This window comes from Diceros bicornis, chromosome 35 (genome assembly GCF_020826845.1).
Source record: "Diceros bicornis minor isolate mBicDic1 chromosome 35, mDicBic1.mat.cur, whole genome shotgun sequence".
Taxonomy (NCBI): domain Eukaryota; kingdom Metazoa; phylum Chordata; class Mammalia; order Perissodactyla; family Rhinocerotidae; genus Diceros; species Diceros bicornis.
In genome coordinates, this window is record NC_080774.1 from 31,586,559 (window position 1) to 31,610,879 (window position 24,321).

Consider the following 24,321-nt stretch of genomic DNA (forward strand, 5'->3'; position numbering starts at 1 on the left):
GCAGGGGACCAGCAGAGGCACAGACAATTTGTGGGACCACGAGGGAGGGAGGGAGGGAATGAGTAAATGAAGGAGGGAATAAGGGAGGGAGGGAGTGAAAGAGAGAGGGAATGAATGAGAGAATGACTGAGAGAAGGGATGAAGCGGGAGGGAATGAATGAGGGAGGGAGGGAGGGAAGTAGAGAGGGAATGAATGTGTGACGGAGAGTGAGCGAAGGAGGGAATGAGGAAGGGACTGAGGGAAGGAAGAAGGAAACAGATTTACAGGGCGCGACCCTCGCCAAAAGGCATTCCTTCACTTAGTCACTCATTCATTCGTTCAGCCCCGGCAGGTGCCAGGAGCTGTGCCAGGTGCGGAAACGCACCACCACCCGGACAACGACGGCCTTTCTCCGCTGAACCAAGGCGGGAGCCACCCCCGCGGAAGGCGGTAACGTGCGGCGTCCCTCCTCCCCAGTCGGGCTCAGCGCCCCCCGCCCGGTGCCCCCCGGCCTCCGTCCACGCCCACCTGGCGCCTGCGCGGCGCGGCCACGTGATGCGCCGAGGCCCCGCCCCACGCCCGCGCGCCCCGCCCCCGCCTCCCGCGAGTGCGGCCTCGGCTTGCTGCGGCTCCAGGTGAGCTGCGAGGCGCGGGCTGGGCGGGGCGGCAGGGAGCTCGAGCGGCGGGCGGGGGCGGCCGCGGCGCCCCGGCGAGCAGCGCGGGGGTCGCGGGGGCGGGCGCAGGCCGGAGGCGCGGGGGCGGCGGCCGGAGGCGAGCCCGGGGCCTGACGTGGCGGGCGGGACCCCCGGGCGCGGCCAGGCTGGCATCTGGCGCTCGCCAAGGTCCCCAGCCTCCCCGCCGCTGCGGGCCCCGCCGGTCTCCTGGCCCCCGAGCCGGCCCTGTCGCCCGCGGTGTGTCCGAGCGCGGCCTTCCTGCCGCGACCACCGGCGCTGCGCGGCGGGTCCTGCAACAGGCTGGCGGGGCGGGGCTGCTGCCACCTGGCGTGACCTTGGACCTCGGCCTGCGAGCCTCAGTTTCCTCAGCCGCGCGCCCGGGCCGAGGGAGCGCAGCCTCGGCAGCTCGCGCGGTTTCCTGAGAGAAGACGGAGGTCGCGCCGTGAGCGCAAAATCTCTGGGTCCCCAAGCGTCGGCCGCCACTTATGACTGTTTCCAGTCCTGGGCAGGCGGGAGCCGCGGGGCCGCCACCACCTCTGCCCCCGGCCCCTCCCGGCGCCCCTCTCGGGCCGGGCCCCTGTCGGGCCGGGCCTGGGCCGCAGGTTCGCCGCGCCAAGATGCTCCGACTCTGCTTTCTGGGAGACTCATTCCAGAGTGCCTCCGAGTGGGCACCCGTGTGAAGGCTCCCCTCTTTGGAAGTTAGGACCCACTCCCGCCCCTCCTCTTCCCGAGCTGCCCCCTGTTCCTTTGTTGCAGACCTTGCTTCATGCTGCCAAGGATTGGGGTTCGTTGAGAGTAGACACTGTTTGTTTTGGGGCCTTAGAGTGGACCAAGGGTGCCTATTCAGTAAATGGTGTTGAGTTGAAAATGTTCAAAAATGCTTTTGACTCCATGAGTTCATAAAAATTAATATTATCTCCTCAGTTTGTACCTACTTGAGACATAAAACTTCCTTCCTGCTCCCCTCAAGCTTTGAACAGCATGGTGTGGAGGGGCCTTGTTTGTGATGACAAGAACCGGGAATGTTATGGGTCCATAGGGAATTAAATCGAGGGAAGGGCTTCATGATAGAGTAACCCCTGTAAAATGAGTAAGAGGGTGAAGGTGTCACGGAGTGAGCTCCTAAGAACATTTTTTGTTTCAGAAAAACAGGCATGGGAAAGGAATCACCGACTTAGTGTTTTATTTTTTGAAATTTGTCAATGACTGAAATGTAGTTACACTGTGAAATGCTGCTTTTCGTCTAAGTCAGCAAAGATTAAAAAGAAACACTATTGGTGAGCTAGACAGTGGTTGGAATCAGGTTCTCATATTTTGCTGGTGAGAGAATAAATTGATAAAAACTCTGTTGAGGGCGATTTGGCAATATCTGTTAAAATGACAAATATACATTAAAATTAAAATGATCCAGCAGTTCTGTATCTAGGAAATTTTCCTCAGATAACTGCTGCTTTTATGACACATCTAGATGATTTTCAGTGCAAAACTATTGGCGATAGCAAACAATTGGAGGAAACCCAGATGTCTCTCTGAAAAGGATTGGTTAAATAAAATAGGGTTTCCATACAATGGACTGTGGGAGGGATATGAAATTATCATATGCAAAAGCTAATAAAAGAGGGGAAATGTAGATTTACAGATTTGCCTGTGAATCCATAGCTGCCACCCTGAAGGACATATGCGCAAGTAGAATACTAGTAGTTTCCTCTGGGAGAGGATCTGGTTGGGGCATAAGTGGGAAGGAAATTTAAGTTTCTTAATATACCTTTCTGTGCCTTTTGAATTTGAATCACGTGAATGTATTACATATTCAGAAATAAGTTTAGAATTTTATTATTAAATATTTCACATTGACAAAAAAGTACAGAAAATAACATACCACCTTCTCTTATCAGATCCTAATGTTTTGTCTTACTTGATTTGTGTGTGTGTGTGTGTGTGTGTGTGTGTGTGTGTGTGTGAGAGAAAGATTAGCCCTGAGCTAACATCCGTTGCCAATGCTCCTCTTTTTGCTGAGGAAAATTGGCCCTGGGCTAACATCTGTGCCCATCTTCCTCTACTTTATATGAGGGGTCGCCACAGCATGGCTTGACAAGTGGTGCGTTGGACAAGTTGTGCCAAAGCAGAGCGTGTGAACTTAACTGCTATGCCACGGGGCCAGCCCCTTGATTTTTTTTTTTTTAAAGAAATAAAACATTCCATTTTTCCTTCCTGGAGATAATCATGACCCTGAATTCCTATAATGTGTCTATACTATTTTATACATAACACCTGTCTATAAGCAATATTGGACAGTATTGTGTATTTTCAAGCTTTTTGTAAACAAAATTGTACCATATAGTTGGCCTTTGGTATCTTCGGGTTCTGCATCTGCAGATTCAGCCAACCTCAGATCAGAAGGCCTATGGTGGTTGTGTCTGTACTGAACATCTACAGACTTTTTTCTTGTCATTATTCCCTAAGCAATACAGTATAACAACTATTTACGTAGCATTTTATTCTGTTAGGTATTATAAGTAATCTAGAGATGATTTAAAGTGTACGGGATGGTGTGCATAGGTTATATGCAAATACTATGCCATTTTATATAAGAGACTTGAGCGTCCACAGATTTTGGTGTCTGCAGGAGGTCCTGGAACCAATACCTCATGGATGCTGAGGGACGTCTATATATTCTGCAATGTGCTTTTCTTTCTCTGCATGGCTTTGAGATTTCTCCACGTTGATGACCGTGGGTTGAGTTCTAGTTTGCTCATTTCAGCGGTTGTCTAGTGTTGTGTCTAACCACTGTGCTGCAACACCCATTCCCTTGAGGATGGACATTCTGGTCACAGCCAGTGCTTGCTTTATGAACAAGGCTGTGATGTGTGGTCTTGAATGTGTTGCACTCGGAGCTGTGCTCCTTCAGAGTAGAGAATTGGTTCATTTTTCTTCACACCCCCCTCAGGACCTAGCTTAGTTCCTTAAATTGTGCTTGATGAATGTGCTTTGTCTGCCCAAGGAAGTGGTCTTCTCATTGCATTGTACTCTGTACTCACAGTAGGTGTAGCTGCTGTCCATCCCTTCCCAAGAGGACAGAGAGGCTGCTTTCCTCACAGCCGGTGGGGACCCACCAGGGGCCCTGATGTCTGTTGGGGCACCCCCAGAGAAGGAGGCCCTCTTGACTCCATGATTGTCCTGGTGGCTAGGAGGAAGCTCAGGCTTGGAGATGTGAGCTAAGTACCCAGAGTCGGGTGGTTGGCAAGTGGTGCAACCAGCCATGGGGTGTTGAGGTGTGAGTGAGATAAAGCCCCAGCCCTCAAGGAGACAAAATCTCCTTGAGGTAGGTAGATAGGATAGCTTTAGTGGTGGACCACACCTGTCGTGTTCTTGACACAGTGATAGAAGTGATTGAGCTAGACCTTGACCGATACAGGGTTATAAGAGACAGGAAGGCCTGGATGGGAGTCTGAAGGTGTTCAGAGGATGACAGGTGGCTCTTTTGGTGTAAGGGCTACTGACAGGCTACAGGGGAAGGAGCATTTTGTGCCTGATCACGAGGAACCCCAAGCAGGAGGCAGTATGGAGCCAGCACTTGACAGGTGGCACACTCTGGGGCATTTGGGGAGGATGGGGCAGGAGGTAGGAAACCAGTTGGGGTGCCATTGCTGCGGTCTCACCCAGAGTGGTGGCCGTGGAGGAATAATGGGATGACTGTCTTGAGATGGGAGAGGAAAAGGAATCTGAACTAGATGGTCTGATAGGACACGAGGGATAGAAAGGAAAAGAGATCATTGAGACCATGAGGTTTCTGATCTGGAAATGGTAGCTGTACCAGTAGCAGAACTGGACCAGTTGGGAGGGTTGCTGGCTGTATTAGGCATCGAGCTGGAGGAATGCAGGGTAGGCTCTTGGGAAAGAGGGGTGGGCTGGGGCGGGGTGTGTTGGTGAGGGGAAGAGGTCAGAAAATGGGGCTTTGTCGTAGGGCAGAGTTTCCAGACGTGAGAGGTGATCAGCAGGGGGATACGCCTTGGCTCTGGCCGTTTCTGCACAAGCCAGTCCAGGGTGGAGAGGAAAGAGAGCGTGGGTGGGCAGAGGCCAACTGAGGGGGCCAGCACAGAGGAGAGTTGAGCATGTTGGATGGGAAGCAGTGGAGGGTCAAGAGGAAGCAGGTCCTGGTGAAGGAGGAGGAGGTAGTTGGGGGTTGTGCTCCTGAGCCCCAGCAGTGAGGAAAGAGGCCTCTTGGTTTTGGCAAGTTTTAAAGATTTTATTTATGTATTTATTTTTTCCCCCCAAAGCCCCAGTAGATAGTTGTATGTCATAGCTGCACATCCTTCTAGTTGCTGTATGTGGGATGCGGCCTCAGCATGGCCGGAGAAGCGGTGCGTCGGTGCACGCCTGGGATCCAAACCCGGGCCGCCAGCAGCGGAGTGCATGCACTTGACCGCTAAGCCACGGGGCCGGCCCCTGGCAAGTTTTATAGTAGAATATATTTTTCATTTTCTCTTTTAAAGATACAGTAGGGAATTGGAGAAGAAGTAAATTTGGGAAGGGGATAGTGGAGTAACCAGAGGTGGAGAAGGCAAATGTTCATGGTTGTGTGGCAGGTGGCCCCCGGAACCCCACCTGCTAGCTGGCTGTGCTGTGGCCTGGAGAGTGCGAAGCCTGGCCACACTGTGTGGTGCAGGACTGGCCATCCCCTGACTTGGAGCAGCTGACTGTGCTTGGTCAATTCTGGCTGGTTCGGAGTGCGCAGCCAAAGTGTTTGCAGTAGGTTTGTTTTACTGATTGGGTTTCTTAAGCTCCTATTCAAATCAGGTTTTTTTTTTTTTGTAGTATACTGACTCGATTATTAGAAGGTAACCTTGAATTTAAAACACGATGCAGATGATCTCGAATCTGCACTAGGTCTAGTCCAAGTTACTGTGCTTGACTCTCAGAATCTTGGTAAAAGAAGGTAGGCTCTGGGCCCTCCCCTGGGTCTCCTGACCATCACTCAGGCCTGTTGTCGTTTCTGTGCACCCATTCCTCTGTGGGGGAATGCAGTTTTGTTCCTTTTTTTTTTTTTTTGTGAGGAAGATCAGCCCTGAGCTAACATCTGTTGCCAATCCTCCTCTTCTTGCTGAGGAAGATTGGCCCTGAGCCAACATCCGTTCCCATCTTCCTCTACTTTATATGTGGGATGCCTGCCACAGTGTGGCTTGACAAGCGGTGTGTTGGTGTGCACCTGGGATCCGAACCTGTGAACCCCTGCAGCGGGAGCGTGTGCACTTAACCGCTGCGCCACCAGGCCAGCCCTGGGGGAACCCAGTTTTGTTCTTAGTGGGTGAGAGGAGGAGCCCTTGAGCACCTGGTCGGTGCTGGTGCTTTATGTTCATCGTGTCCTAATTTTAGCTTTCCCTGACAAGCTGGGGACATCTGTTTTCCTTTTTTCAGTTGAGAAACCTGAGACTCAAGTTGGTCTGCAGTGAGTCCATGGTGGGGCAGGGGCTCCAACCCAGGTCGATCTGTCTCCAGAACCTTTTTGTTTCACAGTGATGCTGAAGGACATACAATGGGGTGAAGACTCTTGGTGATGAAGGGACATAGGTCATCAGGGAGAAGGCCCCAAGTTTGGACGAGTGGTGGGAGGGGAGAGGGAATTAAGGGGTTTGAGATTACAGAGAAAGCACAGGGAAGCTGGAGCGCAGTGAGCAGAGGTGCCACTGGGAGCAGAGCTGGCCGGTCATGCACAGTGTGGTGTTGCCTGCCTGATGTGGTGTTGCTTCCCTGGCTCATTCCCGTCCCCTCTGTGTTGCCAGCTGACGGCCGCAGTGGTGAGGTCTGGTGTGGTCAGAATGGCAGAGGAGCAGGAGTTCACCCAGCCGTGCAAGTTGCCTGCGCAGCCCTCACACCCACACTGTGCCAACAACACCTACCGGAGCGCGCAGCACTCCCAGGCCCTGCTCCGGGGGCTGCTGGCTCTCCGGGACAGCGGCATCCTCTTTGACGTCGTCCTGGTGGTGGAGGGGAGACACATCGAGGCCCATCGCATCTTGCTGGCCGCGTCCTGCGATTACTTCAGGTGAGTTACGTACACCTGTTCTCGTAAGTAAAATAACACAAGTAATCCTGGCTCCACTAGGGAAACATGCTAGCCAGCCAGAAGCTGCCAGGTCTCCTCCTTGAGCTTCTCCCACCGCTCGTTTGGCAATTTGTTCAACAGGAAGAGAGACAGACGAGGTCTTAGGGTTTGTTTTGTTTGTTTTTCTTTCAGCCTTCCCATCTCTAGGGCACATTATCTTTTTTCTTTTCTTTTTAAGATGATATACTTGGCTTTACTTGTAATATTGCACTTTATAAAATGAATTTTCTGCTATAAGTACAACATCTTGGTATAAAACATTTCATTTTGAAAAATTTCAAATTTGTGGAAAAGTTGAAAGAATAGTATTATGAACACCTGCATACCGATTGTTAACATTTTGCTACATTTGCTGTCTCTCTCTTTATACACACATATCTTTTCTGTGTGTGTGAGGAAGAGTGTCCCTGAGCTAACATCTGTGCCAGTCTTCCTCTATTTTGTATGTGTGATGCCGCCACAGCATGGCTTGATGAGCAGTGTGTAGGTCCAGGTCTGGGATCCGACCCCGGGAACCCTGGACTGCTGAAGTGGAGCGTGCAAACTTAACTACTGTGCTACCGGGCTGGCCCCACACCTTATCTTTTTTTAATACATAATAACACTTTATGCCTTAGTCTTTTACATACACACACACCCCCACCCCCACCCCCCAGTGTTCTTGTAATGCAACCTGGAGGCCCACACGAGCCCTGGTCACTTCTCAGGACCTCTGGTCCCTGTGGGTCTGAAGCTGAGGTCAGGTGATTATGCTATACACATCATCCATGCAGCTATGCTGTGTGCAGTCACCCCTTTTGTGCCCCTTCCCTGGCCATCCACCTTCTGCTGACACCTTCTCATCCCTTGGGTCTCTGCCTCTGACCCTCCCTGTGGGTTCTGTGGTCCCTCTGGGGTTTATCATGGCCTCCTACATGACCCTACCCCAGCACTTGGCACATTGGGAGGAATTGGTGCCACTGCCCCCATTTCACACAGGCGAGATGAGGCTCAGAGTGGGGGCCCCACCGGCAGCCATCAGCCAGGGTGGCACGAGACTCGCAGCCTGAGTTGTTCCATTCCATTTCTGATTCTATTCAATTTTTTTGTCAAGTCTCAGTTGTAGTTCTCATTTTTTGGTTTTAGGAACTAGCGAGCAAAATATTAGTATATTATTTAAGTGCCTCCTGTTCTCCAGAAGGAGTTTATGGAAAGCATGACCCACTGATGCCTTGGAGCAGACATGTCCAGGGACAGCAGCGTCCCTTCAGTTCATGGGTGGTGGGGGTCTAGCCGAGGTCTTTACTAAGCTTCAAGGTAACTTACAGGATGGTGGGTAGGATGGGGTTGCTGAGAACCGCCTGCAGGGAGGACTTGGGGCCTTCCTGGCAGAGGGACAGCCAGCTTAGGGCCCATGTGGGAGGGGCCAACAGGGAGCTCTGGAATCAGTGGGGCCTCTTTGATGCACCCTCGAGCCCCTTCAGGCCAGAGCTCCTCTCTCCATGCAGCCCATCCTGACCGTCAGTGTCATACCGCGCTTCCGAAAGGACAGTTATGGATGCTGCCTTCCCCTAAGTGATGGAAACCTGTGGCTTTCCACACCCTCCAGGAGCGATTCCTATCCCTTTCCACAGCCATCCTCAGGTGGACCTCTCATGGGAGTAGCTCCCCTCTCAGGTGTGGTCACTGTGCATGTTGATACCCCCTTCCATTGGGAGTAGGGGTGGGTGGGGAGTGACAACAACATTAGGACAACCCAGACTCATCTCAGATGGAGGCACACACATACACAGACGCATGAAATGGGTCATTCCCAGACTTTCCCATGTTTATTTTATTATTATTCCTTTCAGTTATTTGATTTAGGTTAAAATGGTAAAGGATCACTTTTTCCCCAATAAGACTGGTGAACATGAGAAAAGTTTATACTGTCTGATGTGAACAAGGATAGAGAGAAGGGCTTTGGAGGGTGGGTTGGCCTGTAGCCTGGGCCCTGCAGTGGATGTTTGGATGTCTGTCCTTTGGGATGTCATGGCAGACACTGAGTGACGTGGTGCAGGGGGTGCTGACGATGACCCTTCTGTTCTTCGAGGGTGCCCAGTGCAACAGGTTATAAGCTGGTGGATTGGTTCCTGATGAGGGAGAGGGTGAGCACCAGGCATTAGGGAGTGGGAAGGTGCAGGACAGTGTGTAACATGAGCCCACTTTGAAGGTCTGGAAGGATGTACGCTGACCTCTCGGAGTTGAGCAAGGGAGATGGGAACCGAAGGCTGACTTTCACCCGTTACTGCAGTGTTTGAGTTATTTTATGAAGAACAGGAAGCACTTTTGCGATGTTAAGTTTTAAGCCACGCATGATACTCTTCACCGCTGGCAGACCTGCCCCAGTGTGTGGTGACTCAGGGTTGAGAATTGCTGCCCCTAAGCTGGGTGTGTTCACTGGTCCCCTGGCACCACGGACTCTGGGAGGTTCCCCTGTCCCAGTCTCCTCTCCCACTGTTTGTCCACCTGTCCTCCTTTGGGGAGCCCTGAGCCAGGTCGACTGTTGTCCTGTTGTGCTCCACGTCTTTCTTGCCTCTGTGCTTTTGCTGTTACTCTCAGCAGTGCTGCCCTTCTCTGCCTTTCCTGCCCTGCAGAGCGTTGTCTTCCTTCCAGGCCCAGCTGAGGTGCTTCCTCCTCTGGGGATCCTTCCCTAGTTGTCTCTCACCTTTTCCCAGCCTCTGGCTCTCAGGCCCAGACCCACCCCACAGAAGGCTGCTGACCCCTTGCACACACACACCCCCCGCCGCAGGAAACCTTCTTTGGTATGCACTCTATGCATGGTTTAGGAATTGACTGGTTACACTGCATCTTAGGTCTTCTTTTTTGGCTTGTGTTAATAACTCCCCACTGCACATCTCTTTTGGCTCCTGTGACCCTGTGCTCCCTTGCTTGCCCTGTATACTTCTCTTGGGCTGGTTCCTGGGCTTCTCCCCGACAGCTGCGTGTCAGAGAGACCCAAGGGCTCTGTCCTGTATATGGCCTCCCTGAGTCATCACATCCCTTCCTTAGTTTTATTTATTTATTTATTTATTTGTGAGGAAGATAGCCCTGAGCTAACATCCATGCCAATCCTCCTCCTTTTTTTTTTCTCCCATTTTTCTCCCCAAAGCCCTAGTAGATAGTTGTATGTCGTAGTTGCACATCCTTCTAGTTACTGTATGTGGGATGCCGCCTCAGCATGGCCGGACAAGCGGTGCATTGGTGTGCGGCCGGGATCCAAACCCGGGCCGCCAGTAGTGGAGCATGTGCACTTAACCACTAAGCCACGGGGCCGGCCCCCTAATTATATTTTTATCCTACTTAGTGTGCATCTTTATACATTTTGCTTTGGAAACATTAAGGTGTTTGGATATGAGGTACTGAGCTAGACCCCATGGGGGATGTGACATCTTATATGGCATGGGTTCAGGTTTCTGCAGTTGAAACCGTCTGAATTCTGAAACACACTTGACCTCAAGGGTTTGGAAGAGGGATTGGTGGCCTAAACAAGCCCACACAGGAAATGTTCCCCCACCTTACATCAGAGACAGCTCATTAGCACCTTGTGACGTCCGGTTGTGACATCCTGGCAGTATAGGTGGTCCTTGTTCTGTGCAGTGTTCTGTGGTGTGCGTGCCCTCCACTTATTTGGTTGGTCTCCTACTGCTGGGTACTTGGTGCACATTTTTGTTTTTTTGAGGAAGATTGGCCCTGTGCTAACATCTGTTGCCAATCTTCTTGTTTTTTTTTCTTTTTTCTCCCCAAACCCCCAGGACATAGTTGTGTATCATAGTTGTAGAGTTGTAGCTCTTCTATGTGGGACGCTGCCTCAGCATGGCTTGATGAGCAGTGAGTAGGTCCATGCCCAGGATCCGAACCAGTGAACCCTGGGCTGCTGAAGTGGAACGTGTGAATTTAACTGCTACGCCTCCAGGCCGGCCCCTCTTTTTTTTTTTAATTGTGATTTTAAAAAACACATAGCATAGGGGCCGGCCCAGTGGTGCAGGCTTTGGTGGCCCCGGGGTTCGCCAGTTCGGATCCCGGATGCACACCGACGCGCCGCTTGTCAAGCCACACTGTGGTGGCGTCCCATATAAAGTAGAGGAAGATGGGCGCGGATGTTAGCCCAGGGCCAATCTTCCTCAGCAAAAAAAGGAGGATTGGCATCAGATGTTGGCTCAGGGCTGGTCTTCCTCACAGGAAAAAGAAAAAAAACAGACACATAGCATAAAATTTGCCATCTTAATCATTTTTAAGTGTTTAGCTCAGTAGTGTTCATCCAATTTCCAGAACATTCTTATCTTGCAAAACTGAAACTCTGTACCCGTTAAACAACAGCTCTCCATTCCCTTCTCCCCCTAGCCCCTGGTAACCACCATTCTACTTTCTGTTTCTGTGATTTGACTACTCTAGGGACCTTTTATAAGTGGAATCATATATTTGTTGTTTTGTGACTGGCTTCTTTCACTTAGCATAATGTATATCTTCAAGGTTCATCCATGTTGTAGCAGGTTTCAGAATTTCTTTTCTTTTTAAGGCTGAACAATATTCTGTTGTATGGATATACCGCATTTTATTTATCCATTCGTCTGTCGCCGGACAGTCGGGTTGTTTCTGCCTCTTGGCTATTGTGAATAGTGCTGCTACGAGCATGGATGTATGAATATCTCTTCGAGACCCTGCTTTCAGTTCTTTTGGATATATACCCAGAAGTGGAATTGCTGGATCATATGGTGATTCTGTATTTAATTTTTGAGAAACCACCATACTGTTTTCCACAGCAGCTGCACCATTTTACATTCCCACTGACAGTGCACAAGGGTTCCCATTTCTCCATATCCTCGCCAACACTTGTTATTTTGTTTTTTTGGTGGTGGCCATCCTAATGGGTATGAGGTGTGAACATCTTTTAAAATTTTTTTCTCCTTTTAAGTTTTTATTTTGACATAATTTCAGAGTTACAGAAACAGTAAGACTATGGTAAAGAATTAAACACCCATTTTTGGTTAAAAACAGCAAAAACAAAAAAGGAGTAGATATATATATATTTTTGGCCTTTTTTTCCCACTCCCTCTAATTTTGAAAGACATCAATCATATGGAAAAGTTGAAGGATAGACATAGTGAGCACCTGTGCCCTTTGCCTGGGTTCATCAGGGATTGACACTTTGCCATATGCACTTCAGAGTAAGTTGCAGATATGACAGTTTTTCTCACAATACTTCAGTGTGCTTCTAAGAATAAGGACCTTCTCTAACACATCTATGATATCATTATAAATCTGAGAAAATTTACAGTCGTTCTATAATTTCATCTGGTATTGAGTCCATATTTACATTTTCATAATTATCTCCAAAACGCCTTACATCTCCTCCCTCCCCGCTCCATTCAGGATCCAGTCAAGGTCCACGCATTGCATGGATCCTTTCTTAAGATGGTAAAGTCTGTCTGAGTCAATCCAAGTGCCCACACCCTGCTCGAGGGGTCAGTGCTCCAGTGTTGCCATCCCCACTGTGGCTGATGTGGTCCTGGAGGTCTTGGGCATGCAATAGCACAGTTCTGGAAAGTCCCAGAGAGCTGGCCAGACCACTCCAAAGAGTGAGTCAAAGTACTGAGGAACATGGGACAGCATGCCGAGGTGCTGCGTGTGGAGTAATATGTCTAGGAGTAAACATAACATATATGTGCCAGGTCTGTGGGGAGGTGACCTGCAAGACCTCCAAAGAGATCCCGAGGCTGGCTTGGCCGACAAGCACACCATGTCCATTACAGAGATGCTGGCTCTCTCTACATCAATCTAGATGTTTAACATGTTCCCAATGAAAATACCAAGAGGGTTTCCTGGGGGGAGTTGCACACACTGATTCTAAAGTCCAGATTTAAAAAAGCAAGCAATGGCCAGGGAAGTGTTGAAAACAAAGGTAATGAAAGGAGACTGGCCTTACCCTATATTAATACATATTACGAAGCTGCAGTAATTGAAACTGTGCTTCTGGTGCATGGAGATGGATAGATGATTGGAAAAGGATATAGGGAGTTTGGACACAGACACCACCCCATCAGGAACTTTCTGTGTGATGAAGATGACATCACAAGTGGGGGAAGGTGATAGCAGGGTTACCATCTGGAAAAACAGAAAGTGGGACCCTTGCTTCACACCTTGTACCAAAATAAATTTCAGGTGGAGCAACAATTTTAACAGTTTAGCAGTTTCTTTTTTTTTTTTTAATTTTTATTTATTTATTTATTTTCCCCAAAGCCCCAGTAGATAGTTGTATGTCATAGCTGCACATCCTTCTAGTTGCTGTATGTGGGACGTGGCCTCAGCATGGCCGGAGAAGCGGTGTGTCAGTGCGCGCCCGGGGTTCCGAACCCCGGGCCGCCAGCAGCAGAGCGCGCGCACTTAACCACTAAGCCATGGGGCCGGCCCTGGAGCAACAATTTTAAATGTGAAAGATTAAACCAAAAAACTAGAGGAAAACATGGGGGAGTGTTTTTCAATGTAATTTCAGAAGGAGAAAGCCTTTCTGTTTGATGCAAAGCTCACAGGCAAAAAAGAAAATGATAAATTTGCATTCAAAACAGAGAAACTTCTGCATGGCAAAAAGCATCATAAAATCAAAAGATTTGAGGTAGAAAAAAGAAATTCAGCTCATCCAAAAAGGGCAGAGTTCTTCAAATTGACAAGACAGAGAGTCTAATAGAAATTAGGCAAAGTGTGTGAACTAGTCAGGAAAGAAAATAGAAGTGACTGTTAAACATTTGACAAGATTATCTGTCCCATTTGTTACAGGGTTTCTCCCTTACAAGGTTGATAGCATGGGGCAATACTATTGAAGTGTAAATCTATATAAACTTTTTGTCCCAGCAGTTCCTTTCATAGGAATTAATCCTGGCAGCACATAAACAAAATGTCGTAGGGGTAAGGCCATCCATTCATTGGGTGAAATGATGGGGGATTAGAAGTAACCCAAGTGTACCCCAGCAGGAGCAGGTAAATCAGTTATGATAGCCTTTCAGGGAGAGCGTCAGCCCTGTGTGTACCAATCAGGAGCTATTTCCAAGGTGTATTGTTAAGTCAAAGCATGATGTGGAATATAAGGTTCATGAACTGCCCCTGGGGATAGCGCTGCCCTGGGGAGGGGGACTGGTAGCTGGGAGCAGAGAAGCGAGGGAAACAGACTTTAACCCTTTTACGTATTTTGTCTTCTACCCAGTATATGTGTCACCTAGTCAAAAAATAAACAAAATGTGGGGGCCGGTGCCGTGGCTTAGCGGTTAAGTGCACACGCTCCGCTACTGGTGGCCCGGGTTCGGATCCTGGGCGCGCACCAACGCACCGCTCCTCCAGCCATGCTGAGGTGGCATCCCACATACAGCAACTAGCAGGATGTGCAACTATGACATGCAACTATCTACTGGGGCTTTGGGGAAAAAAAAAAAGGAGGACTGGCAATAGATGTTAGCTCAGAGCCGGTCTACCTCAGCAAAAGGAGGATGATTAGCATGGATGTTAGCTCAGGGCTGATCTTCCTCACACACACAGAAAAAAATGTAAAGATGGTTATTCTATCATCTCCATGTTGCTGACTGTCATATTTTAGCCCTGATGCCTCTCTTGACCACTGCCTCTCCACTCTGCACACCTAATTCATGTCTCCACTGGGATGCCTCAGGGGTGCCTCACACTGATGGTGCCACAGTGGGACTCTGCTGCCCTCTTTGACCCTGTTTATCCCAAGTCCCCGTCCACCCTGCTGCTGCACCATGACCACAGCCGAGGGCCCTGACTCCTCCCCTGCTTTCCTAGATCCAGTCCATCAGCATGTTTTCTCCACTTGGCCCCAGGGTAGTCTCAACTATAGCTCTCCAGCCACATGGCACTCCCCAGGCCTGCAGAAACCTTCCTGCCTCTTCTCTAGCCTCTCTGCTCTGGCCAGTAAGCACTGAGTCTGAAAAGTCAGTCAGCTCACACCACTCTCCTGAATAAAATTCCCCAACAGCGCCTCGTTATGCTTGGATTTCAATCTGGACTCTACCCTGCCCTGGGGGTAGAAGGACCTGGCCCTGTCTCACCTCCCCGTTCACTTCCTCCTCGCCCTGGCTGCCCTGCGGGCACAAGTTCATGCTTGCCCTGGGACTTGGGTTCCTGTTTCCTCCACCTGGAACACCGTCCGCTAGCTGGTGAGGTGCTGCTCAGCCTCCTCTCAGTTCCTCACAGTGGGTCCTCTCTGCCCCTCATCGCTCTCTACCTGCTCTGCTTTTCCAGCTGGCACTCCTAGATCAGATGCCCTATTGCACTCCTTCCTGGCATTTCCACAATCTGAAATACCTCACTTTTTAATTTTTTGTCATCGTCCTTAGCATTAAACTCTGCGTACGTGGGAATCTTGCTGCTTTACTTCACTGTTGCTCCTTCCGCTCTTTGAATGGTATCTGGCCTTTAGTAGGTGCTCAGTAAATATATGTTGAATGGAATGATTTCTTTCTTGTTTCCATTCATTCATTCATACCATGCTCTGGGCTGCTGCTGTGATCCAGGAAGCCTGCTAGTGGATGCAACAGCAATCAAGCCAGACATGACTCCTGCCTTCAGGGGGCTAATGTGCAACTCCCTGGGGCACATGAAATGGAGACAGGGCAGTTCCTAGGATGGCTGCCCAAACGTGATTGGGAGCTTGTGGGCGCCTTCTGTGAGATGACTCAGTGCTCAGAGCAAGCCAGCATCCCATCCCACAGCGCTGCCGGGTCAGCCCGCTCCCCGCTCCCCGCTCCCGATGCTCTTGCTCTTTGCGGCCTGGGCTGGCCTCCTGACTGGTGTAACTTCACTCTCTCATGTTTTCACTTTGCAGAGGAATGTTTGCTGGGGGATTGAAGGAGATGGAGCAGGAAGAGGTCCTGATCCATGGTGTGTCCTACAATGCCATGTGCCAAATCCTGCATTTCATATACACCTCCGAGCTGGAGCTCAGCCTGAGCAATGTCCAGGAGACGCTGGTCGCTGCCTGCCAGCTTCAGGTGAGGCTCTCCTCATTTGAGCAGGGCAGATTCATACCCGAGTGGAGTTTCCCCAGGTGCCTACCGGGCAGTGGCACGAGGATGGGTCAGGCAGGTGAGGACACCAGGCAGTGAAGGAGAGCACGGGCGGAGCGGAGGCTCTCGGGTGGTGTGTGGCTTAGCCAGCCCTGGCGGCTGAAGCAGAGCTGCTCTAAAGGCCTCCTGGCCCAGGCTCCTGCTCTGCCTTTGCCCTCTGCTCTTTTGCTGGTTCTTTCCCCTCTGCCTGGGTCTCCCTGCTGCTGAAAAGATTCTGCATGTAAATGAGTGGCTGACCCTAGGCCGAGTGTGTCATGTCCTGTGTGTGGGGGCATCTGGCAAAGCTGAACTTCCCCCAGCATCGCCTAGACCTTTTCTGCCCTCCTCTCCACTTGGCCTTGTCGATGTCTTTGAAACTGCTTTCCTTTTTGTCACTGAACTTTGAATACTTGTTTTTCTACGGAATTCAAAAAGTTTCCTGAGGCTTAGATAGTGTAACTTACTTTTTAGAAGACTGTTAACTCTCGGCGGTGTTGGTACAGTCGACACGGGGCTGGGACTGCGCATGGCCTTTGCTCTCAGGAGCTGTCCATTAGGCGGCCAGATCTGGGTCAAGAGACATCTCTTCCCACATTTCCTGAAAGTGAAATGAAATGCCATGCTGAAGCTGAGTTTGTTATCCTGACCTATTTTCCAAGTCAGAGCACGTTTGGGGCAATCAGGAAAAACTCAAGTCATAGGAAAACCAATACTTTCAGAGGGTCTGGAGGCCCCACCCTGTGTGGCAGGGCCTTGGCAGCTCCCTGTGCCCTGTGACTCAGAGTGGCAGGTGGGAGGCCTCGATCCCTGCTTGTTGGGTTGGTTTGAGTGAGGCTCACCTCGCCATACCTGATTGGTAGGTGGAGTTGAGCTAAGGCGGCCTATAGGACTAAGGAATTTCCCCTCCTTTTATTCAGGGATCTCTTCTGTCCCCGCTCTCCTTGTCGTTCTTGCTTTGGGATCCCCTCATCTAGTTCTTGCAACAGTTAACTCCTGTATTCAGCTGCCTCCAGAACCTTTCCACCCAGAGGGCTCACCAGCAGCGTCCGTCTCCTGCGCACCACACACTCCCTCCCCGTTCCCCTGGTTGTGTTTCCTACAACCATTCTGCCAGCGCCCTGGGTGCAGAGCCTCTGTGTCTCCTTGAGCCCTTCCATCTTTGTTCCCTGTGTCCAAGTTTGGACAAGTCGTCCTTGTAAATATTACCCGTAGCTATCTCTGTTCTCTGTTTCCGGGTCTTCACCTTTACCTGGCTTCTGTCTCTCCGTTTTTCCCTCCCAGCTAGTCCCTGCCTTATTCTCTTCCTGGCATCCATCACGCACATCGACACCAAACCATCTTCTCAAACACCACTTTCCCTCTCCCATCTGTCAGCCCAGAGACCTGCTGTAGTCCGCCATCGCTCACGGCAGAGGTTTGGCCAGTGCTCCGAAGCCATTGCCGGGGGCAGCACAGGAGGGGGAGGCTGCACTTCACCTCGAGCAACCCAGCTTTGTTTTGTTTTATTTTTACAAATGAGCTTCTATGCAACGTTGTTTTTTTTTTTTGTGAGGAGATCAGCCCTGAGCTAACATCCGCCAATCCTCCTCTTTTTTTTTTTTTTTTTTGCTGAGGAAGACGGCCCTGGGCTAACATCGGTGCCCATCTTCCTCCACTTTATATGGGACGCCGCCACAGCATGGCCTACCAAGCAGTGCGTCGGTGTGCGCCCGGGATCCGAACCAGCGAACCCCGGGCCGCCGCAGCGGAGCGCGCGCACTTAACCGCTTGCGCCACCGGGCCGGCCCGCAGCGTTGTTTTTAAAGCAAGTTTTACTTGGCATAACAGTTTCAAGTCCATAGGCCCACCAGTGGCCTATGTTCATGTAGCCAGTGACTGTTGGTGGCTTGCCCCCATGTGCTATGCCCTGTATGAGCTCAGGTTCAGACTCTTTGTGGTGTCCTCAGGGACCAGGGTCTGAATCCCAGCAAGACCGTTCCCACTGGGTCACCCCCAGCAAACGAGTTCCCATCCCTGAGCCTCTTGTGGGGCTCCTGCACGGGGTGGGCCTGGTGGGATTCCTCTGTGGGAGTCCGCCTAGCAGAGGACCCGCTGCTCTGATGAGGATGGGAAGGGGAGGGTAACACAGTCCTTGTGCCAGGAGGCTTGGGTTCTTCAGGAGCTGCTTCTCAGGCCCACTGAGGGCTGTTTGCTCTCCCCTTGTACCCAGACCCTGGTCTGCAGTGTCCTGGCCCACGACAAGTTAGAAGTAGTATTTTAGGGAGATGAAGCAAAGCAGAAGTGCCTGCTGAAGAGAAAACAGGTGATCAGTGAAGACTGTCAGGACCTCACAGAGCCCTGTGGGGGCATCTGTCGGGGGCAGACAGGCACGTGGCACTTAGCAGGTTTCCATTCAGCCCTTAGCATATCACCTGGCAAGCACTAAATGTCTTTTGAATCAGAAAAAATAAAAAGGTTTTAAACATATTTAATAAGCTTCAAATGCCAGCAGAATTACTCTGTGTGCACTAGTTAATTTGTTGATGATCCTGGATAAGTGAGGTATTCCCATTTTTAGAGAAATTTGAAATCCTGTTTACCTGAAGAATTGAGCAGTACCTGGGCAGCTTTCCCTAGAGCCCCTCCCTCTGTGTCCTTTCATTCTGCCTTGCTTTGGTTACCTGATCACGGGGTGCTCTTTAACCTTGTGGCCCAACTCTCAGTTCCCACCTAAGCGCCTTCTCTCTCTTGCCTGCCTTCCAACCCACCGGTCTTCTGTGCGGCTGGGAAAGGGAAGGTGCAGGCCACCTGGAAGCCTCCTCACTAACTGGAGTCCCGTAGGCCTCCGCCCAAGCAGGATGGTGTCCAGCTTTTCAAGAACTCTGAATCAGGTTCCCAGGACGGGTGCTGGGGGAGTGTCTGGGAACGCGCTACTGGCGGCTCACAGTGTGTGGGCAGTTCCGGGCCCTGCTCCTGGGGCAGAGGGTGTCTTCCCTGGACCTGCAGCTTTGGCTGGGCCTCCAGTTGTGGGGGTTGTGGCAAGAGAACAGAGCTGGGTGTCTTCTAGAGGGCCCACGGAGGGGCCTCCGAACCAGGGATAGCTGACATTTGTGCTGCTTCCTGCTCCTCTGGATATCCAGTACTTTGATCTGAAAGGCAACTGACATATATCAGGGGTCCATGCTGTGCCAGGTAGTTCCTGTGCACTATCTCATTGTCATTTGTTCCTCCCCACTTTAACTATCCCTGTTTTACGGATGAGGAAACTGAGGCTCAGAGAGGTAAAGAACATGCCACAGACCACTTCCGAGCCAGGATTTAAACCCAGTCAGTCTGCAGTGAGGCCCAGTTGTCTCTAGTTTGTTGTGGGAGAGCAGCCACGCCAGCCTCCAAATCAGGAAAGGGTGGGGTCTCTTGGGGGGCTGAGGGGAAACTACAGCTGACAGCTGCATAAGCCCTGTTGTCTGCCATCATGCTGTCTCCCATGCCCAGACACCGTCCCCAGGCTTGAATGGGTTTTGTTCTCTTCACAGATCCCAGAAATCATCCATTTCTGCTGTGATTTCCTTATGTCCTGGGTGGATGAGGAGAACATCCTTGACGTCTACCGGCTGGCGGAGCTATTTGACTTGAGCCATCTGACTGAGCAGCTGGACACCTACATCCTCAAAAACTTTGTGGCCTTCTCACGGACTGACAAGTACCGCCAGCTTCCCCTGGAGAAGGTCTACTCCCTCCTCAGCAGCAACCGCTTGGAGGTCTCCTGCGAGACGGAGGTGTACGAGGGCGCCCTGCTCTACCATTACACGCTGGAGCAGGTGCAGGCCGACCAGATCTCACTGCACGAGCCCCCCAAGCTCCTGGAGACGGTGCGGTTTCCCCTGATGGAAGCCGAGGTCCTCCAGCGGCTGCATGACAAGCTGGACCCCAGCCCACTGAGAGACATGGTGGCCAGCGCCCTCATGTACCACCGGAACGAGAGCCTGCAACCCAGCCTGCAGAGCCCGCAGACGGAGCTGCGGTCGGACTTCCAGTGCGTTGTGGGCTTCGGGGGCATTCACTCCACACCGTCCACTGTCCTCAGCGACCAGGCCAAGTACCTGAACCCCCTGCTGGGAGAGTGGAAGCACTTCACTGCCTCCCTGGCCCCCCGCATGTCCAACCAGGGCATCGCGGTGCTCAACAACTTCGTATATCTGATTGGAGGGGACAATAACGTCCAAGGGTTCCGTGCCGAGTCCCGATGCTGGAGGTAGGAAAGGGCCCTTGGTTGTACCTTGGTCTTGCGCGTGACACTGTGGCGCAGGAGTCTTGGGCTCGGAGGGCTGATTAGGGAGTGGGTTCTGCAAGAGTACGTCACTACGTGCCACAGCAGTCAGCCTTTCAAATCCATCTTGCTGCTTATTGGGGTACACATGTTTTGTAGAATAAAGTCCAGGTTAATTTGGCCAATATGGATGGCAGTAAGATAAGGAAAAGGGGGACCTGGAATGCTTTCTTTCATTTTTGTCCCCTTCTCCTCGTCAGAAACCCACTCACCCTGGGTCACACCTGCTGTCTTGTGAATGAGGGGTTGGGTTGTGACTGCATTTGGCTGAGCACAGGAGAGGGGAGCCCCTGGCGGGAAGGGCTGTCGGGCCTTGGAAGGGACCTAGGAGCTGGGAGCACTGTACAGGATGCTCCTTCCATCCTGCCCTCTTGAGCTTTGACACGTCTCATCCGAACTTCCCTTCACCTATCTGTTTTGCTCTTCTCCTAACCACAAGCCCATGGTGGAGGATGGCTTCCTGTTGCTGCCACTCCTCTGAGTGCACAGTCCTCAGCCCAGGGGAGCAGGAAGGGCTGACAGGCATTGCTGAGCCCCATGCCAAATTTTCTCCTGGCCCTGTCATCAGCCGTGTGCTGGGCACAAGGTTCCTGAAGGAGGCAGTTTTTCCAGAGGGGGTTTTGTGGACTGCCATGGTCTGTAGGACTCAGGCTGTGATCCCTCAAATCCATGGCTTTTGGCAGAGCAGGGCAAGTAGGGCAGATCCCCACGGCCTCAGCTACCATCAGGTTTCCAGGGCCCCCTCCACTGTACTTTGGTTTGATTTCTTGGGATTAGGTGCCTGTGGGAAGTTTTGGCCCCCTGCAAAAGCTGAAAGATGGCACTGCAAAGAGAGAGATTGCTAACTGCTTCCGGTAGCTGTGAGCTAGCTGCTGACTGAGTTCATGTTCATGTTTCCGTTGTCGGGGATGGGGGTGGGGTCTGGTCTGGCCATGCCCCTCAGAAGCAAGCATGGTGACCTGAGCATGGTGACTGTGACCAAGGAGGAGACGGCCATTCCTCAGCCACCTCTGCTCTCCTGGCCCCAGGAAGTGATCACCTTTGTTAAACTGATAAGATCCAAAGCTTGGCAGCGAACTGTGGTTAAACAGGAGGACGGGCTGCGTTCAGAAAGGAGGAAACAGTATCTTCATTTTCTCCCTAACCAAATGCCATCCCTAGTGGATGTGGTAGCACCAGCTTCAAGCCTTCCTCCAGGTAAGTCTTGAAGCTTTTATTTTAGGGGGCTCAGCTTCCCAGTTGGAGGGCCAAGGCCAGACTTCCTGGCTGAGAGCAACCCACAGACTTGCAAAGCAGACCTCTCCAGAGTGTTGTGGTCTCAGGCGGTAAGCACAAGGTGGGTGGGGCTGCTGCGTGCCCTCAGGGAGGCCTCAGGGCTTTCCTGCAGAGCTGTCCCTGGGGGGTTGGGGGGGTGGGCAGAGGGGTTGCTGCTGCCTGCCCCTGTAGTGTGTCCGGTTACACCGTCATGGATGTCAGTTTGTCAGTTTCACTCGAGAGTGGTCTAAAAGTCCTTTTCGTGAACATATGCTGTAAGACCCATGCTGAACTCTGGAAAATGCTATTATCAGCCCCTGTGATTGGTAACCACAGCCTCAAACTCCAGTCAAGACGTTGGATCACTGGCACGTGGGGTTGGTGAGACGTCCCTGGTGGGAGCAGGCATCACTGAGGGGCTAAGGTGCAGAATGTCTGTCCCAGGGGGCAAGGAGGGCCCCGGGTCTGTCATCTCTACAGAGTGAAAGTTTCGTTAATCTCCCCTGGGGAATGGCCTGAATTTGGTTCTCTCCCTTTTCCCCCCTCGTAGTTCGCCAGCCTGAGAACCTACAGGCTCTCAGAATGTAAGAAAGCTAGATTTTGCAGTAAATTAGGGTTTACATTTTGAGGTGTTAGGGACTTTACCAGGTTATATCTTAAAGAATTGGTACAGAAACTGCGTATAAAAGGTTACCTCTCTCGGAGCAAATTGTATTTACCTCCAAGATACCACTGTTTCTTTTTTCTTTCTTTGATTGCATCTATATTATCCACATTGCTTTTGCACCTTCTCCACAGCTACAGCCCTGTGAGCTACTGAATACCGACCGCACCCTTACCTGGTAGCAGCTGCTTCCATGTTGCCCCTGGTCCTGACCCTACTTAGAGTAATCACTGTTTTTTTTCCTTAGGCATTTCCATGACTATTAATATTTTAAACTATATTTCAAAAAATTTTTTTAATTGTAGTGGACTTTTTTAATAGTCATGGAATGCTTAAGTCATGAAAATATAGACAATGAATAGTCTACTAAATTTAACAAGGACTCTAGAAAACATTTGTACCAATTCTAGATTTCGCTTTTGAGTTTGCGGTGGGATGATCCAAAATTGGCATTAGGGCCAGCCCCAGTGTCCTGGTGGTTAAGTTTGGCATGCTCCACTTCAGTGGCCCAGGTTCGGTTTCCAGCGTGGACCCACACCACTCATCTGTCAGTCGCCATGCTGTGGTGGCGGCTTACATACAAAAAAAAAAAAAAAAAAAATTAAAAAATCGGCATTAGGGCTGGCCCCGTGGCTTGGCGGTTAAGTGTGCACACTCCGCAGCTGGCGTCCCGGGTTCAGATCCCGGGCGTGCACCAACGCACCGCTTCTTCGGCCATGCTGAGGCCACGTCCCACATACAGCAACTAGAAGGATGTGCAACTATGACATACAACTATCTACTGGGGCTTTGGGGGAGAAAAAGGAGGAGGATTGACAATGGATGTTAGCTCGGAGCCGGTCTTCCTCAGCAAAAAGAGGAGGATTAGCATGGATGTTAGCTCAGGGCTGATCTTCCTCATACACGCACACACAAAAAAATCAGTGTTAAAGTGACTAAAACTGTATATATGCAGTTATAAAGCTTGTTTTTATTTGAAACAAATATTACTTGATTTATTCTGACCGAGTGGAAGATTAATCCAATAAAGAGGAAAATGTGAGATACAGGACACAGTGAGGACATAAGAAATCAGTGAAACTGTGGTTATGTCTAAATTATGATGTACTGTGTCTGTATATGTGTGTGCGCGCGCGTGTGTGTGTGTTTCCTTAAATCTGAAACCACAAATCCAAATGAACTCAGGCTGGGAACCTGTGAGGGCAGGACACCAGAAGGAAGTAAGTGGAAGCATCTGGAGAGTTTTGTCTCATTCTGGTGGAAGATGCTGAATTGGGCTTGATTGAAAATAGGGGAGAAGAGACATACATGAATGAGTGTCGTGCACAGGAAGGGCGGTGGAAGGCACCATCTCAGCCAGTTGACGGGGCTTCTGTGAATACTGCGCCCTGGACTGGCCTGCCTGCCTGTCCCCAGCCAGACCTTCACCTGGCTCAGCTCCCCCGTCATTCAGGGCTCAAACACCACCTTCTAAAGAGGCCCTTCCTGGTCTCCGTAGAGAGCTGTGCCCTCCCCAGCCCCTGCTGCCTAGTAGATCACGCTCTCCTTACTCCCTTTTTTTATGGAGCACTTGTGTACTTTGTTCTCTGTGGCGTGTTTGCCATGCTACAGTGGAAAGCAGGGCCCTCGTCTCTGGTTTCCCTCTGGATTCCCAGCACTGAGCACCATGCCTGATCCACGTTGGGTGACCAGTGAATATTTGTAGAGTGAATGAATGATTTCGCTGTTGGTAATCTGACTCCTTTGTTCAGTGGAGCAGACAGTGCATGCTCTGCCCTGAGCCAGCTGCTGAGCTGAGGTCTAGGAACACAGACATGAGCCTCGGTCCTTCACGAACTCCTCGCAGGTTAACAAGGACCTTTTAATGTGTGTCATCCTTTATGATCCTTCATGATAGCTTTTCTAGGCAGGCAATGTCACCCACTGGACACGTGCAAAAACTGAGTGAGTGATGCCCAGATACACCCAGCTAGACGGGTAGAGCCAGCATTCAGACCTGGATCTGTGTGACCCAGGTACATGTTCTTTCTCTCCTCTTTGCCTGACTCTTGAGGCATCCTGTTTCCTATGATTCCTAGCTGGCAGGGTCAGGCTGGCCAAATGGTGCAGCAGAAAGGAGAGGCTACAGAGCACGTCTAACTTGTGCTTTGGGGCAAAGGATGAAACCGATCTCTTCACTGACCAGCATACAGCACAGGCCAAAGAACACTTTATTCACTCTCTTCTGAGCCAGTGGAAGTTCAGCTTATCCTCTTTGGAGTTGGTCTTA

The 24,321-nt window shown here is 50.9% G+C and overlaps 1 protein-coding gene across 3 annotated transcripts in view; it reads left to right on the top strand.

Moving 5' to 3' along the window:
* Window positions 1-588: 588 nt before the first annotated feature.
* KLHL22 (kelch like family member 22) overlaps window positions 589-24,321 on the top strand; it is a 37,641-nt gene continuing 13,908 nt past the window's right edge. The window contains exons 1-4 of one of the 3 annotated variants that reach the window (XM_058532109.1): window positions 589-615; window positions 6,435-6,697; window positions 15,609-15,774; window positions 19,341-20,059. In XM_058532109.1, coding sequence (XP_058388092.1) covers window positions 6,471-6,697; window positions 15,609-15,774; window positions 19,341-20,059 — 1,112 coding nt within the window. In that variant the 5' untranslated portion in view covers window positions 589-615; window positions 6,435-6,470. Of the gene's footprint in view, window positions 616-4,647; window positions 5,404-6,321; window positions 6,698-15,608; window positions 15,775-19,340; window positions 20,060-24,321 lie in introns of those variants that run through there. The other 2 variants (XM_058532108.1, XM_058532107.1) reach the window with 2 other exon arrangements.